Below are 15,490 nucleotides of genomic sequence, written 5' to 3' on the forward strand. Positions count from 1 at the left end.
GTGTCCTGTGTGATCTTAAGTATGCTCCCTCTAATTCTACCATCTCTCCCCCCATCTCCCGGAGGACCTGAGCCTAGGACCCATGCCTCAGGACTACCTGGCCTGGCTGTCCCTCTCCCCAGTCCACCTGGTCGTGCTGCTGATCAAGTTTCTGCTGTTCTGCCTGCGGCTATGGAACCCTGACCTGTTCAATGGATGTGCTACCTTGTCCTGCTGCTGCTTCAGTTTCAACTGTTCTGCCTGCGGCTATGGAACCCTGACCTGTCCACCGGATGTGCTACCTTGGCCTGCTGTTTTTGACCCACTCTCTCTACCGCACTTGCTGTCTCAACTAGAGGTCGACTGATTATGATTTTTCAACGCCGATGCCAATTATTGGAGGACCAAAAACCCCGGTACCGATTAATCGGCCGATTTTATTTGTAATAATGACAATTACTACAATACTGAATGAACACTTATTTTAACTTAATATAATACATCAATAAAATCAATTTAGCCTCAAATAAATAATGAAACATGTTCAATTTGGTTTAAATAATGCAAAAACAAAGTGTTGGAGAACAAAGTAAAAGTGCAATATGTGCCATGTAAGAAAGCTAACGTTTAAGTTCCTTGCTAAGAACATGAGAACATATGAAAGTTGGTGGTTCCTTTTAATATGAGTCTTCAATATTCCCATGTAAGAAGTTTTAGGTTGTAGTTATTATAGGACTATTTCTCTCTATACGATTTGTATTTCATATACCTTTAACTATTGGATGTTCTTATATGCACTTTAGTATTGCCAGTGTAGCTTCCGTCCCTCTCCTCGCACCTACCTGGGCTCGAACCAGGAACAAATCGACAACAGCCACCCTCGAAGCAGTGTTAACCATGCAGAGCAAGGGGAACAACTACTTCAAGTCTCAGAGCGAGTGACGTTTGAAACGCTATTAGCGCACACCCCGCTAACTAGCTAGCCATTTCACATTGGTTACACCAGCCTAATCTCGGGTGTTTATAGGCTTGAAGTCATAAACAGCGCAATGCTTGAAGCATTGCGAAGAGCTGCTGGCAAAACGCACGAAAGTGCTGTTTGAATGAACGCTTACGAGCCTGCTGGTGCCTACCACCGCTCAGTCAGACTGCTCTATCAAATCATAGACTTAATTATAATATAATAAACACACAGAAATACGAGCTTTAGGTCTTTAATATGGTAGAATCCGGAAACTATCATCTCGAAAACAAAACTTTTATTCTTTCAGTGAAATACGGAACCGTTCCGTATTTTATCTAACGGGTGGCATCCCTAAGTCTAAATATTCCTGTTACATTGCACAACCTTCAATGTTATGTCATAATTACATAAAATTCTGGCAAATTAGTTCGCAACGAGCCAGGCGGCCCAAACTGTTGCATATAGCCTGACTCTGCGTGCAATGAACACAAGAGAAGTGACAATTTCACCTGGTTAATATTGCCTGCTAACCTGGATTTCTTTTAGCTAAATATGCAGGTTTAAAAATATATACTTCCGTGTATTGATTTTAAGAAAGGCATTGATGTTTATGGTTAGGTACAGTCGTGCAACGATTGTGCTTTTTTTCGCTAATGCGCTTTTGTTAAATCATCCCCCATTTGGCGAAGTTGGCTGTCTTTGTTAGGAAGAAATAGTCTTCACACAGTTCGCAACGAGCCAGGCGGCCCAAACTGCTGCATATACACTAACTCTGTTGCAAGAGGTGACACATTTTCCCTAGTTAACCTCTACGGGCTAGGGGGCAGTATTGAGAATTTTGAAAAAAATATGTGCCCATTTTTAACTGCCTCCTACACCAACTCAGAAGCTAGGATATGCATATTATTAACATATTTGGATAGAAAACACTCTGAATTTTCTAAAACTGTTTGAATGGTGTCTAAGTATAACAAAACTCATATGGCAGGCAAAAACCTGGAGAAAAATACAACCAGGAAATGAGAATTTTGTGGCTGTACTATTTGAGTCATTGCTAATAGATCACACAGTGACAAAGGATTCATTTCGCACTTCCTACGGCTTCCACTAGATGTCAACGATCTTTATAAAGTTGTTTGAAGCGTCTATGATGAACAGAGACCGAATTAGAATGCAGGGAAGTTGACGTCCCTGGGATGTCGTCACTTCATTATTGCGCGCACCTGCGCGGGCATGTGAGGCGAGACATTTTTCAAAAACGTTTTTCAAGACACAGGAGAGGTCGGGTTGAAATATTACTGATGTTTCACGTTAAAAATGGCCCTAAAGATTGATGCTAAACAATGTTTGACATGTTTGAACGAATGTAAATAGATTTTTTTTTTTTACTTTTCGTCGTGACTTCCCCCCCCCGCCCTACTTTTGAGGAGCCTACTGAACGCCTAACAACATGGAACAACTTGGAGTTATTTGGACATAAATTATGAACTTTGTCGAAAGAAACCACATTTGTTGTGGACCTGGGATTCCTGGAAGTGCCTTCTGATGGAGATAATCAAAGGTAAGGGGATATTTACAATAGTATTATTGATATTAGATGGTGCTAACCTGTATATCCTAGCCTATTGTTCTTAGCATAGCACCCCGTTTATTGCAAAGTGTGATTTCCCAGTAAAGTTATTTTGAAATCTGGCAATGCGGTAGCATTTACGAGATGTTAATCTATAATTCTTTGAATGACAATATTATAATTTACCAATGTTTTCGAATAGTAATTTTGTAAATTGTAACGCTGCTTCACCAGAAAGCATTTGAGGAAAAAGAAATATCTGAATTTCACCGCTACTGTAAAATGCTGTTTTTTTATATAAATATGAACTTGATGGAACAAAAAATGCATGTATTGTATAACATAATGTCATCTGATGAAGATTGTCAAAGGTTAGTGCATAATTTTAGCTGGTTATCTGCTTTTGGTGACGCCTGTCTTTGAATTGACAAAACATTACACACAGCTATTTTCAATGTATTCTCCTAACATAACCTAACTTTATGCTTTCGCCGTAAAGCCTCTTTGAAATCAGACAATGTGGTTGGATTTAGGAGATGTTTATCTTTCAAATGGTGAAAAATAGTTGATTGTTTGAGAAATTGAAATTATTAGATTCTTGCAGTTTTGAATTTCCCGACATGGTCTTTTGACAATAAATCCCAATACCGGGATCAGGTCCTCAACAGGTTAAAAGAAATTAATGTTAGCAGGCAATATTAACTAAATATGCAGGTTTAAAAATATATACTTGTGTATTGATTTTAAGAAAGACATTGATGTTTATGGTTAGGTACACGTTGGAGCAACGACAGTTCTTTTTCACAAATGCGCACCGCATCGATTATATGCAACACAGGACAGGCTAGATAAACTAGTAGTATCATCAACCATGTGTAGTTAACTAGTGATTGTTTTTTTATATGATAAGTTTAATGCTAGCTAGCAACTTACCTTGGCTTCTTACTGCATTCGCATAACAGGCAGGCTCCTCGTGGAGTGCAATGTAAAGCAGGTGGTTAGAGCGTTGGACAAGTTAACCGTAAGGTTGCAAGATTGAATCCCCGAGCTGTCAAGGTAAAAATCTGTCGTTTTGCCCCTGAACAAGGCAGTTAACACGCCGTTCCTAGGCCGTCATTGAAAATAAGAATGTGTTCTTAACTGACTTGCCTAGTTAAATAAAGGTGTAAAAAAAAACATTTAAATAAATAAAAAATACAATTTAAAAATTCGGCAAATTGGTGTCCAAAAATACTGATTACCGATTGTTATGAAAACTTGAAATCGGCCCTAATTAATCGGCCATTCCGATTAATCGGTCGACCTCTAGTCTCAACCTCTGAATGGTCAGCTATGAAAAGGCAACTGACATTGAGTCCTTAGGTGCTAAGCTGTTGCACCCTCTACAACCACTTTGATTATTATTTGACGCTGCTGCTCATCTATGAACCTTGCCCGGAACGTAAAAGAACATTATTAACCGGGTTCAGTATAGATCAATTTTGTTCTCGGTTCTGTTCATCAAACAGTTATTTTCTGTTTTTTGATTCTGTTCCCTAAACCTGTTCTAACCCCTGCTTTTGACCAGGGCACATAGGACTCTGGGCAAAAGTAGTACATTATAAAGGGAATAGGGCGCCATTTGGGACACAACATTGGTCAAAAGGTTTCTTACCACAGCTGCTCGAATGCCTTGTCGATGCCCTGCTGGAACACCCGCTGTGCTCCGTCGATCATCTCCACTTCCTTCTTCAGCTGGGCCTCCACTGGGTCGCTGACCAGCTCGTTGCCGCGGCGACCCTCCCTCAGGGTCAGGCACTCCACCGTGACCTCTAGAGGCACTGCAGTGGCCGTCAGAGCCCGCTCAGTCTCCTCCTTCCCCTGAGACACAGAGACAGAGCAGCCAAACTCACTTACGGTGTACTAGCACGTCAATACATCACCCTACAACCTGGTTTATTGCTAAGTCTGATAAATGTAGAAAGCTGCCAGAATGTTGTTTTTTTACCAGGTACTTCACACTTTGTTTTTACGTTGAAACAATGGCATGCCAGATTAATACTAATCTGAAATCTCACCAGGGTTAAGGCATCCATCTCTTTCTCCACTTCCTGTATGCATGATTCCAAAGTCTCTCTCCAGCGGGAGATATCCCAGATCCTATCACTCAGCCTGCGAGAGCTATCACTCTTATCCCAGTTAGTCTGTGGGAGATGAGGTAGAGAGATTGAGAGAGTGAGGGGAGAAAGAGTGAGAGGATAGAGATGGCATGAATAAGTGTGATGATAATAAATAATAGTCCATGACAATGTGTTAACTAATTTATAAGGCTCTGTCTGTAGGCCAATGTTAGTCACAAAGTCAAGCAAGCCCTTACTGAATTGGTTGTTTCATTACATAGTCACAAAATCTTACCTTGCTGGTTGTCTCATTGCGTAAGGCCCTCCCTTCCTGCCTTGTCATGTGTGACATGTGTCGCCTGTGTTCTGCTGTGTCAGATATCTGCTTGTTACTGGTGTCCCAGTCAGACACACTGTACCTGAGCCCAGGCTTGGCACTACCGTGCTCTACACTCTCATGCTCCGAGTGCATTCTCCGACCACGTTCTCTTGAGTACATTCTTGTGAGGACAAGACTGTGGAGAATGGACAAAACAACACATTTGAGAAGCACTCACACTTCCTCTACTGTAGCACCTCATGCTTTACCCCCCATTTACTGAACCTTCCAGCCAGGACAATGGCAATAATAAACGAAACAAGATATACCCAAAGCAAACGTTTTGCTTCATATTTAATCAACTAGATGTGTGAATTGTAATTCTCGCTAGCAAGCTAGTTAGACATGAAAAAATGACCTAAAACTAATATTATGTTAAATGTCGATTTTTCGTGGCTATCTGACAATACAGGTAGCTAGCCAGTTAGCCCTATTGACTTATGTGATCGCTATATACAGTACGTATGAGAACAATGAGACAGACATTTCACCGGATATATTAATGTGAAGCATCCACTTGGCGTTTCCACTCGTAGTGAGGAAGCCAAGTGTCCGGCAGTTGGAGAAGCAGGAACGACATGGATTTTGTCAGACATTCTGCACATTTTCTCACCGATGAAACATTTGATCTCAATAACAGTTTTCTGTTCCCAAAACTATCCTGTTACGAACAGAGTGGACTAAGTTTTGTAGGCTTTACCCCTTGGTAAAGTAAGAAAAAAAAGTGCATTGTTTAGGAGTGCAAAGGCGAATTTAGCCACTTGAGTCGGCGTTCCCTAACAGAAATATGAAAATATATGCTACAACGAGCCAATAGGATCTCGCAAGCTCGTGCTTGGCTCTGCCCAGGGTCCTTGCTTGTTCTGCCAACTATGACTAATTTGTTCCCAATCTTGGTTTAGTTATACATATGTTTGGCACGGTAGTAAGCATTTTGAGAAACACCCAATGTCTGCAACTTTCCCTCAGGAAAGAGACTAGGCCTAATCAAATTGAAACTAGGCAAGATATGTTTTCTCCGTAGCCTATGCTTAATTCAGCACACATACTATGCTACTGTAATTAACGTCAGGTGTTTGAATAATGGAAAATACCTGCAGTCTTGTTTTTATGGTGGCTGTTTTTGATAGTTAGCCTAATAAAATTGGTTTTAATTTGATATTGAACCTATAAGTAGACAACCTTTATCCATTATTATGCTGTCATCCCCTTCTTCAAAGGAGGTGACACTCTTGACCCAAATTGCTACAGACCTATATCCATCCTACCCTGCCTTTCTAAGGTCTTCGAAAGCCAAGTCAACAAACAGATTACCGACGATTTCGAATCCCACCGCACCCTCTCCGCTATGCAATCTGGTTTCAGAGCTGGTCATTTACATTTACATTACATTTTAGTCATTTAGCAGACGCTCTTATCCAGAGCGACTTACAGTAGTGAATGCATACATTTCATACATTTTTTTTTCTCTGGACTGGTCCCCCGTGGGAATCGAACCCACGACCCTGGCGTTGCAAACACCATGCTCTACCAACTGAGCCACACGGGATCCGAGACCAATTTGACTTCTCTCTTTGATATCCAGGTTCCGCCAGGTGGTGACCGAGAACGAGCCGGAGGTGCAGGAGGTGTCTGCCCTTTTCCGCACAGTCGTCCTCGAGGCCTTGGACCGCATGAGGGAGGAGCAGGAGGCGCAGCGGCTCTCGCGCCAGTGGAACAACAAACGGGCCATGAGCATGTCTCTCATGAACTTCAAGTCACGCGTCAAGATCAACCCTTTTGGCAGCACCTTGGGCCTGACCTCGACTGGAGGGGGAGGGGAGGGTGTGTGCGAGCTGAAGACGGTGTCAGAAGACGTGGAGAAGGCACTGGAGGAAAGGGCTGACAGGTCCCAGAGGGTGTGGAGCATGCCCAACTTCAGACACAAAGGGCTGTACGCTACCAAGGCCGTCTGAGCTGGGGATCCACAGGACAGTGTTGTGGTTCAGTGGAGGATAGAACGACGCTAGTGAGAGGTAGCCTATACCAAACCCCTGGAACCTGCCCAGTCTGCTTTGAACAAGAATGAGGAGAAATAGGAGACATGTCTCTCCCATCCTCTCCTTCAGCAGTGTGGGGTCATCCACTATTGAAAGCTTTTGACTTATGAATTTGATATGGGGAGCTATGCTAAGGATATTTCACAATGTTTTGACATTTTCAGACACATTCTTTGCTGTACCTTTATTGTAAATTATAGTTTCTAAGAAAATTGTGTTGCTTTCTTTATAAACATAATACTCCGGAGCTACATGTACTTCAATTGTAGTTACATTTACATTTAAGTCATTTAGCAGACGCTCTTATCCAGAGCGACTTACAAAATGGTGCATTCACCTTATATCCAGTGGAACAACCACTTTACAATAGTGCATCTAAATCGTTTAGGGGGGGGGGGGGGGGTTAGAAGGATTACTTTATCCTATCCTAGGTATTCCTTAAAGAGGTGGGGTTTGAGGTGTCTCCGGAAGGTGGTGATTGACTCCGCTGTCCTGGCAAATGTAAGACCCTGCTAGGTAAAGTCCCCCCTTATCTCCGCTCACTGGTCACCATAGCAGCACCCACCTGTAGCACGCGCTCCAGCAGGTATATCTCTCTGGTCACCCCTAAAGCCAACTCCTCCTTTGGTCGTCTCTCCTTCCAGTTCTCTGCTGCCAATGACTGGAACGAACTACAAAAATCTCTGAAACTGGAAACACTTATCTCCCTCACTAGCTTTAAGCACCAGCTATCAGAGCAGCTCCCAGATCACTGCACCTGTACATAGCCCATCTATAATTTAGCCCAAACTACTACCTCTTCCCCTACTGTATTTATTTATTTTATTTATTATTTTGCTCCTTTGCACCATATTATTTATATTTTAACTTTGAACTTTCTTCAAATTATAAATCTACCATTCCAGTGTTTTACTTGCAATACTTTATATACTTTGCACCATGGCCTTTTTGGCCTTTACCTCCCTTATCTCACATCATTTGCTCACATTGTATATAGTCTTATTTTTGTCTACTGTATCATTGATTGTGTTGTTTTACTCCATGTGTAACTCTGTTTTTGTATGTTGTCGAACTGCTTTGCTTTATCTTGGCCAGGTCGCAATTGTAAATGAGAACTTGTTCTCAACTTGCCTACCTGGTTAAATAAAGGTAAAATAAAAATATTCAACATAGCTTTGGCATTATGGCACAAGCTAAATTGTTACATAACGGAACTATATTTACTCACCAAAAGTTCTCGAAATGGCGGAAATCCTGGAGTGTCTGCAGCGGTGTTTCATAACCTGTCCCTCGCCAACTCTTGTAGACGGTCTCCAGGTAACGCACAGACGCAACGAGTCAAACGCAACTACTAAATAATTAAAATGCCATGGCAACGTTAAACAAATAGCCCTATGAAGGGCTTTAGTGATTGGCAATCTTTGACTGTCAGATGACGCAACATTGTAGCCGACATCATAATGTGAAGCTCTATGACTGTCAGATGATGCAAAAAAGGTACCCAAAATGGAATAGTTGGCGACAGATTAATCTCCAACTTGGAGAAATAAATGTTTCTGCTGTATCCTGGGCTACTAGTGCTCCCCTATATGCTTTTATTTTCTGTGAAGCCATCTATGGTCTTGCTTTAGTTCTAGAAGTACAACTAAGTCATTTAAATCTTTAAGGAATACCTAAGATAGGATAAAGTAATCCTTCTAACCCCCCCCCCCCCCCCCCCCCCCCTTAAAAGATTTAGATGCACTATTGTAAAGTGGTTGTTCCACTGGATATCATAAGGTGAATGCACCAATTTGTAAGTCGTTCTGGATAAGAGCGTCTGCTAAATGACTTAAATGTAATGTAATGTAAATGAAGAAATACATAATAGAATCCTACACTTAAGTGCAACTCCCCATCACAGTTGAGTACCGTATCTCAGTCTGGCTAGGAATGAAGCAGAAAAAAACTGCAAGAGTCAACATGCATCACTTATCCATTCGCTCAATGAATACACCAACAGATTTCATACATTGTTTTAATTAAAACTATTACATATGACAACCAAATAAAAACGCTTAACAGGATCAGACAAAAAAAGGTATTTGCAATTTTTTTGCATATTGTTACCAAAGCAATTTGTCATTTGCATCTTATTAATAAGTACGATATGGAGCCAAGAGGTGCAGGGTTTGGAGATTTTCAGAGGAATCCTTTTCTAGGCAAGCAGGCATTCTTGTGGCACAACTGCATGTTGTTCTCTGTCTGTAAACCTCTTGCTGTAAGATCTTGAAGAAATGTATACATGCAAGAGCAGTGGTTCTAAACAAATAGAATGCATTTTCGTTTAGGCCTGGAATAAATGGTTGGGTTCACCAGAATTACTTCCCAAATGGCACTATTCCATCCATCCATCCATCCATCCACTTTTGATCAGAGCCAATATTAGTGCACTATAAAAGAGAATAGGGTGCTATTTGGGACATAAATGGTGTTTGAAAGAATTTAGCATCAACATGTGGCAAGTGGCTCTCACAGGATAGTAATTCAAAAGAAGAGGTACTCTGGTCAAAAGTAGTGCACTATATAAGGAATATGGTGCCATTTGGGAAGCACCCCCTGGTGTAACCCCAACAGCTAGTTGCTCAGAGCCTAAAGATCACTTTGGGTAGAACACCATCACTGAACATCCATCTACTAAAGGTTTAAACAAAGGGAACCAGGGGTGGAAATCCCATGCATTAAATTAAATTGTTTTCCACCGTGAGGAGGGTGGCAGTCTAAAATATCCACTCTAGTATCATGCCCAGTTATTAAATGCAACTTCTTTGGTTGTGCCATGCAAGTGCCTGCCTACCTTACCATCCCCATAAGCATTTTTGGTCCTGACACCTCAAAACTGGTTGGTTCTGCATATTATTGTGTTCTTATACTGTATGTCTGTGTCACACAGACACAAAATTGTCATGTATCAATGTAGACATGGGCATATTGCCCTCAACGTTTTGAAATTAAGATCTCTTTGATTTACTTGTTTTCAGCACCATCAAGAAAAGGCACAGTCTACAGACTATTCTGTCCAAGGATAAAACCTTCACTCCTTCCACATGAAAAACTTTGAGGGATGCACACAGTCAAATGTTTTGGAGGAAATCAACAATCAAAATGTAGGTCACATTCACTACAGGTTCTAGAAGACCAGGCTCTGTGAGATGAATGGAACCTACTGAATGGAAGCTAGGCTACTCTCCAGAGATTGTTAGCTCAATGAACATAGAGGAGCGTGATGGGAAATAGCAGGAGGTTCATCCAATCAGTCACAAGACAACAGCTGCCACAAAAAAAACAAGCCCCCCCCCCCCCCCCCCACACAGTAGGTCATTTAAATGCAGCTTCAATATGACACACATTGCTGTAAAAGCTGCAATATGTAACTTCATTGGCGACCCGACCAAATGCACATAGAAATGTGAGTTATAGATCTGTCACTCTCATTGAAAGCAAGTCTAAGAAGCGGTTGATCTATGTGAGTTATAGATCTGTCACTCTCATTGAAAGCAAGTCTAAGAAGCGGTTGATCTATTCTCTGTGCGCTTTTTCTAGGCTTCCCGTTCTTAAGTTTCGGGTTTACGTTCCGTTTTGTACACCAGCTTAGAAAAGCCAAAAATACAATATTTTTGGTTATTAAAAAGATATTTCACAGCAGTTTAGATGGTACAATGATTATCTTGCTTGTTTTGTCAAACTGAAATTAGGGGTACTACTAGAATTTTAGCAACCAGGAAATAAACGACAGTCTATTGAATTATTCACTATATCACTATGGTCTTTTTCATTATTATCGTCATTATTGTTCTATTTTTCTAGAATTTATTAGCAAAAATAAGTGGCTCATTATATCATTACATATTTTAAATATACAAATATATTTCCATTTCGGAATTAAAAATGCATTAGAATAATGAAAGAAGGCATCTGATGTCCAGCTTTTAGAGGGGGGAGGGCATCACATGAAGGAGCCTGGTTCAACCTCAAATGCAACCCTACTCCCTATAGTGCACTACTTTTGCCAAGAGGCCTATGGGTCCTGGTCAAAAGTAGTGCATTATAGAGGGAATAGAGTGCCATTTGAAACGGAAGCCCTGTATTACCCCCCTGCCTCAGAATGATGCTGCATTCGTAACCAAGTGGGAATTTACCACATACGACTGGGAAAAATCCACTGGAATGGCCCTCCAACTAGTAATTACTAGTGTGAAACTCATCTATCATCCCGATCTCCCACATGGTGACCTCTGACATCACCTACTAAGGAAATGACCTTCATTACAGCATTTTTTGGTAGATAAATGCAACAAAACATGTATCTTAATATGGTTTTTGAACACTATAATTTGTTTGCAAGCATGATCCATTATATATACACACACACAAAAGGTATGTGGCCACCCCTTCAAATTAGTGGATTTGGATATTTCAGCCACACCCGTTGCTGACAGGTGTATAAAATCAAGCACACTGCCATGCAATCTCCATAGACAAACATTGGCAGTAGAATGGCCTTACTGAAAAGCTCAGTGACTTTCAATGTGGCACTGTCATAGGATGCCACCTTTCCAACAAGTCAGTTCATAACATTTCTGCCCTGCTAAAGCTGTTCTGGTGAACTATAAGTGCTATTATTGAGAAGTGGAAACGCCTAGGAGCAACAACGGCTCAGCCACGAAGTGGTAGGCCACACAAGCTCACAGAACGGGACAACCGAGTGCTGAAGTGCGTAGCGTGTAAAAATAGTCTGTCCTTGATTGCAACACTCACTACAGAGTTCCAAACTGCCTCTGGAAGCAACGTCAGCACAAGAACTGTTCGTCAGGAGCTTCATGAAATGGGTTTCCTGGAGCTGGAGTGGTGTAAAGCTCGCCGCCATTGGACTCTGGAGCAGTGGAAACGCGTTCTCTGGAGTGATGAATCGCACTTCACCATCTAGCAGTCCGACGGACGAATCTGGGTTTGGCGGATGCCAGGAGAATGCTACCTGCCTGAATGCATAGTGCCAACTGTAAAGTTTGGTGGAGGAGGAATAATGGTCTGGGGCTGTTTTTCATGGTTCAGGCCAGGCCCCTTAGTTCCAGTGAAGGGAAATCTTAATGCTACAGCATACAATGCTATTTTAGTCGCTTCTGTGCTTCCAACTTCATGGAAATAGTTTGGGGAAGGACCTTTTCTGTTTCAGCATGACAATGAGCCCGTGCACAAAGCGAGGTCCATACTGAAATGTTTTTTTGAGATCGGTGTGGAAGATTTTGACTGGCCTGCACAGAGTCCTGACCTCAACCCAATCGAACACCTTTGGGATGAATTGGAAGGCCGACTGTGAGCCAGGCCTAATCGCCCAACATCAGTGCCCGACTTCACTAATGCTTGTGGCTGAATGGAAGCAAGTCCCCTCAGCAATGTTCCAACATTAGGTGGAAAGCCTTCCCAGAAGAGTGGAGGCTGTTATGGCAGCAAAGGGAGGACGAACTCCATATTAATGCCCATGATTTTGGAACGAGATGTTCGACGATCTGGTCTCCACATAATTTTGGTCATGTAGTGTAGCTGTACTTTTAGTTTATGGTTTACACAGCTTGTTGGACATTAGACAAAAATCGGCATTTCTCAATGAGTTGAAAGTGTGTGAATGGTATTTATAACTTCACAACTGGTAAATTCCCACCTCCCACTTGGTTACGAACACAGCGCAAGCTCCCAATGCTCTGCCTCCTAGATGCAAAACCCGACCCACTGGCTCTAGAGGTCGATTCCGTGGCAACGTGAGTGTAGAGCGAATTCCTTCCTGAACTACTGCTGTACAGACAAATTATTCACACAAGCAGGGCAGTTACACATTAGCCCACAGTTGCAGTTGATCAGATCCTACCTATGCTGTTCAAGTAAAATCAAATGCTGGTAATGTCTGACATCTTGCAGGAAAGTAACAATTTTAGCTGTGACAATTCGCACAAACCCCAGGGGCGGAGCTGTATTGATCTCCACAAACCGGTGTAAACCATGTTACTAAACAATCGTACCCTCTGGGAATTAAAGTATGTCCCCTGTATCATAGTGAGAGAGTACTCTCTATTGTTACTCCTGATCCTTGAAAAACACCCAATGAATCTCAATCTCTGACTACAACAGAGGCGGTCTGTCTACTAACCCCCCCCCCACACACACACACACACACACACACACACACACACACACACACACACCAAACTGCATCTCTCAGCACCAGGGCATGTGTCTCACCTGAAACACATGCATCTTTAAGTGCAGTAAATTGTCATTCTTATAGTCTCTTTGTACAAATATATATGAACAAAATAAAAATGTAGTATAGCAGCTAGTTTTGTTCTGGTAACACGTGGCTATAGGACAATGAGTGTGGCAAAACGTTGGCCATGCTACAACGCGGCTGCTTCTTTTGCAAAGGCAGTGAGAGCAGGGATCAACTGTATCCCATTCAGACAAGGCCCATACCATCCATTCCCCAAGCAGATGATCCCAGGCACGTTGGTTTGGTCCAAGTGGAACGAGACGAAACTCAAAAGCCTCACCTGGAGGATACTTCACAGCAAGGCAAATGGAGAGACAATGCCCTTCAAATACAATGTGACAAAATGGCTTGATAAAACTCTGAAATATGAATGCTTGCTTTTAACAGTGCAAAATGAATCCTACCACCAGTGTTAAAATGAATGAGACAGATCCGTTAGCTAACTGTCCCCACCTTCAATTGGTCAGTCTACATACTCAATAATAATTCACATTAAAAACGAAATCATGAAACTGAATCAATGCAGCCACACTCGCTCTGCTCTCTAACCCCAGACAGTCCTGGACAACATATCATGCTTACAGTAATGCTTGGATGAAATAATTTGACTGTATAACTAAACAAACTAATCTCACAGGAGCTCTAACGAAAAGAAATACACCCTTTGTCTTTCAAATTCTTCTTTACACCCAAAACAGGCACTTTGTCATTCACCCAATTTACAAAATAACTGTCATTTGTCACCCCCACGTAACAATTTTATGGCATCAATTCTTGGCCCAGTTTACATTCTTTATCCGTTATAACTTGCCCATGTCCGATCATAATGGCCCAAAAATATCAAATTGGTATGTTAACCATAGGACCTGTTTTCTGCATTAACGACTTATTGCACTTAAGGATTGCATGACATCATCAGTTCCTTAGTTAAAAATGTGAAAAACCTCTTCGGTCACAAACTAAGTTTTCTATTGCTGAAAATGAATGTTAAATAAGACTAATCTCATAAAATAGCAGGAATAAAACTAAAGAAAAGTGAAATCTGTAGCTTCCACAGTGAACTCTGTAAAGGTTCTGAGTAGGTCCATGATGTGGCTAGGGTTGATATTCTAACAGTACTTAACAGGTAATCCCTAAAACAATGGCTGTGGCTGTATGTAAAAAAAACTAACTCTGTTGATATTGATAGAGAATGCAGTGTTAAACTTTGACTGGCGCAATGACTACAAGTAAGTCACCATTGGCTTAGAGAGTAGAGTAACTGGGCGAGCAGCTTGCCGTATGAAAAATGGCATAGCTGTGATTCACGAGCGTTCTTGACTAACAGGCATCATCCTGGCAAATCAGACTTCTACAGAACATAAGAAGACGCACATACAACGACAAGCTGACAGAGACATGTAAAGAGGATAACTTATGCAATTGAACCCCATGGATAGACAAGTTAGCATATCATTCATCACTGTGTTGAGGAACAAGACTGATCCTTACTGGACCTGCTATGCCTCCACACCCTGAAACCATCCTTATCAATTCCCGTCTTGTCTTCTACACTCTGGCATTTTGAAAGTAACACAAAGCAAAAGTTGAGCTGCTGTCAAACCTGTAAGGCGAGGACATGACTTGCACAGCTCAAGGAGCAATATCAGAGACAATCCATGATGAATTAAAAACACAGCAGAAGAGAACAGGCCGGGAGAGGATTGGCTGGTTTCATATTGCATAACGTTTCTGTACTCCCCTCTGGCTATTGTTGTTGTAGTTGTTGTCTTTAGCAGCTTGGCATCCCCTTGTCAGGACCAGAGCTGTGCCAGCCCAGGGTCCAATGTGAGACCGACAAGGCTGACAGAATACCCTCCCAACACCCCACTCTCAGGCGAAGTACATGGTCCTCAGTGTGTCGTGATGAATCTGAACAGCTTTGGCGAGGGCTGTGGGGTCTCGGCCATTGCTCTGCCCTGAGACGTGGCTGCCCTCCGCACTGCGTGTGTTCAAGAGAAGGAAGTGAGGAAACGAGTAAGGGAAAAGGACAGAAAGGGAGGGAGAGAACCTTTATCTTGAATGAACATTTTACAATCAATACATGATATCGACCTCCAGTTTATTTTTACCTGATAAACAGCAAAGTATACTGATCACAATGAAATGAATCCCTTTCC

At 41.9% G+C, this 15,490-nt stretch overlaps 3 protein-coding genes across 6 annotated transcripts in view; 1 reads left to right on the forward strand and 2 right to left on the reverse strand.

The window, feature by feature from the left end:
• Positions 1 to 8,379, reverse strand: part of LOC106569768 (tektin 2 (testicular)) — a 32,575-nt gene extending 24,196 nt beyond the window's left edge. For 2 of the 3 annotated variants that reach the window (XM_082961064.1, XM_014141364.3), the window contains exons 1-4: positions 8,259 to 8,379; positions 4,908 to 5,127; positions 4,571 to 4,696; positions 4,168 to 4,373 (exon numbers count right to left, since the gene is read on the reverse strand). In XM_082961064.1, the coding sequence (XP_082817190.1) occupies positions 4,168 to 4,373; positions 4,571 to 4,696; positions 4,908 to 5,111 (536 nt within the window). In that variant the 5' untranslated portion in view covers positions 5,112 to 5,127; positions 8,259 to 8,379. Of the gene's footprint in view, positions 1 to 4,167; positions 4,374 to 4,570; positions 4,697 to 4,907; positions 5,128 to 7,595; positions 7,688 to 8,258 lie in introns of those variants that run through there. The other variant, XM_014141365.3, reaches the window with a different exon arrangement.
• On the forward strand, positions 6,557 to 7,078 carry LOC106569769 (protein RD3; the record flags this gene model as incomplete). The annotated part of the gene is made up of 1 exon (XM_014141366.3): positions 6,557 to 7,078. A coding segment is annotated over one exon (390 nt), but the record flags the coding sequence as incomplete, so codon positions are not given.
• Positions 8,380 to 9,033: 654 nt separating the features above from the next.
• The window catches only part of LOC106569767 (protein argonaute-3), a 46,101-nt gene continuing 39,644 nt past the window's right edge, over positions 9,034 to 15,490 (reverse strand). For both annotated transcript variants that reach the window (XM_014141361.3, XM_014141360.3), the window contains exon 19: positions 9,034 to 15,312. In XM_014141361.3, coding sequence (XP_013996836.1) covers positions 15,204 to 15,312 — 109 coding nt within the window. In that variant the 3' untranslated portion in view covers positions 9,034 to 15,203. The remainder of the gene's footprint in view (positions 15,313 to 15,490) is intronic.

The sequence above is a fragment of the Salmo salar genome, chromosome 14 (assembly GCF_965601325.2).
Source record: "Salmo salar chromosome 14, fSalSal1, whole genome shotgun sequence".
Taxonomy (NCBI): domain Eukaryota; kingdom Metazoa; phylum Chordata; class Actinopteri; order Salmoniformes; family Salmonidae; genus Salmo; species Salmo salar.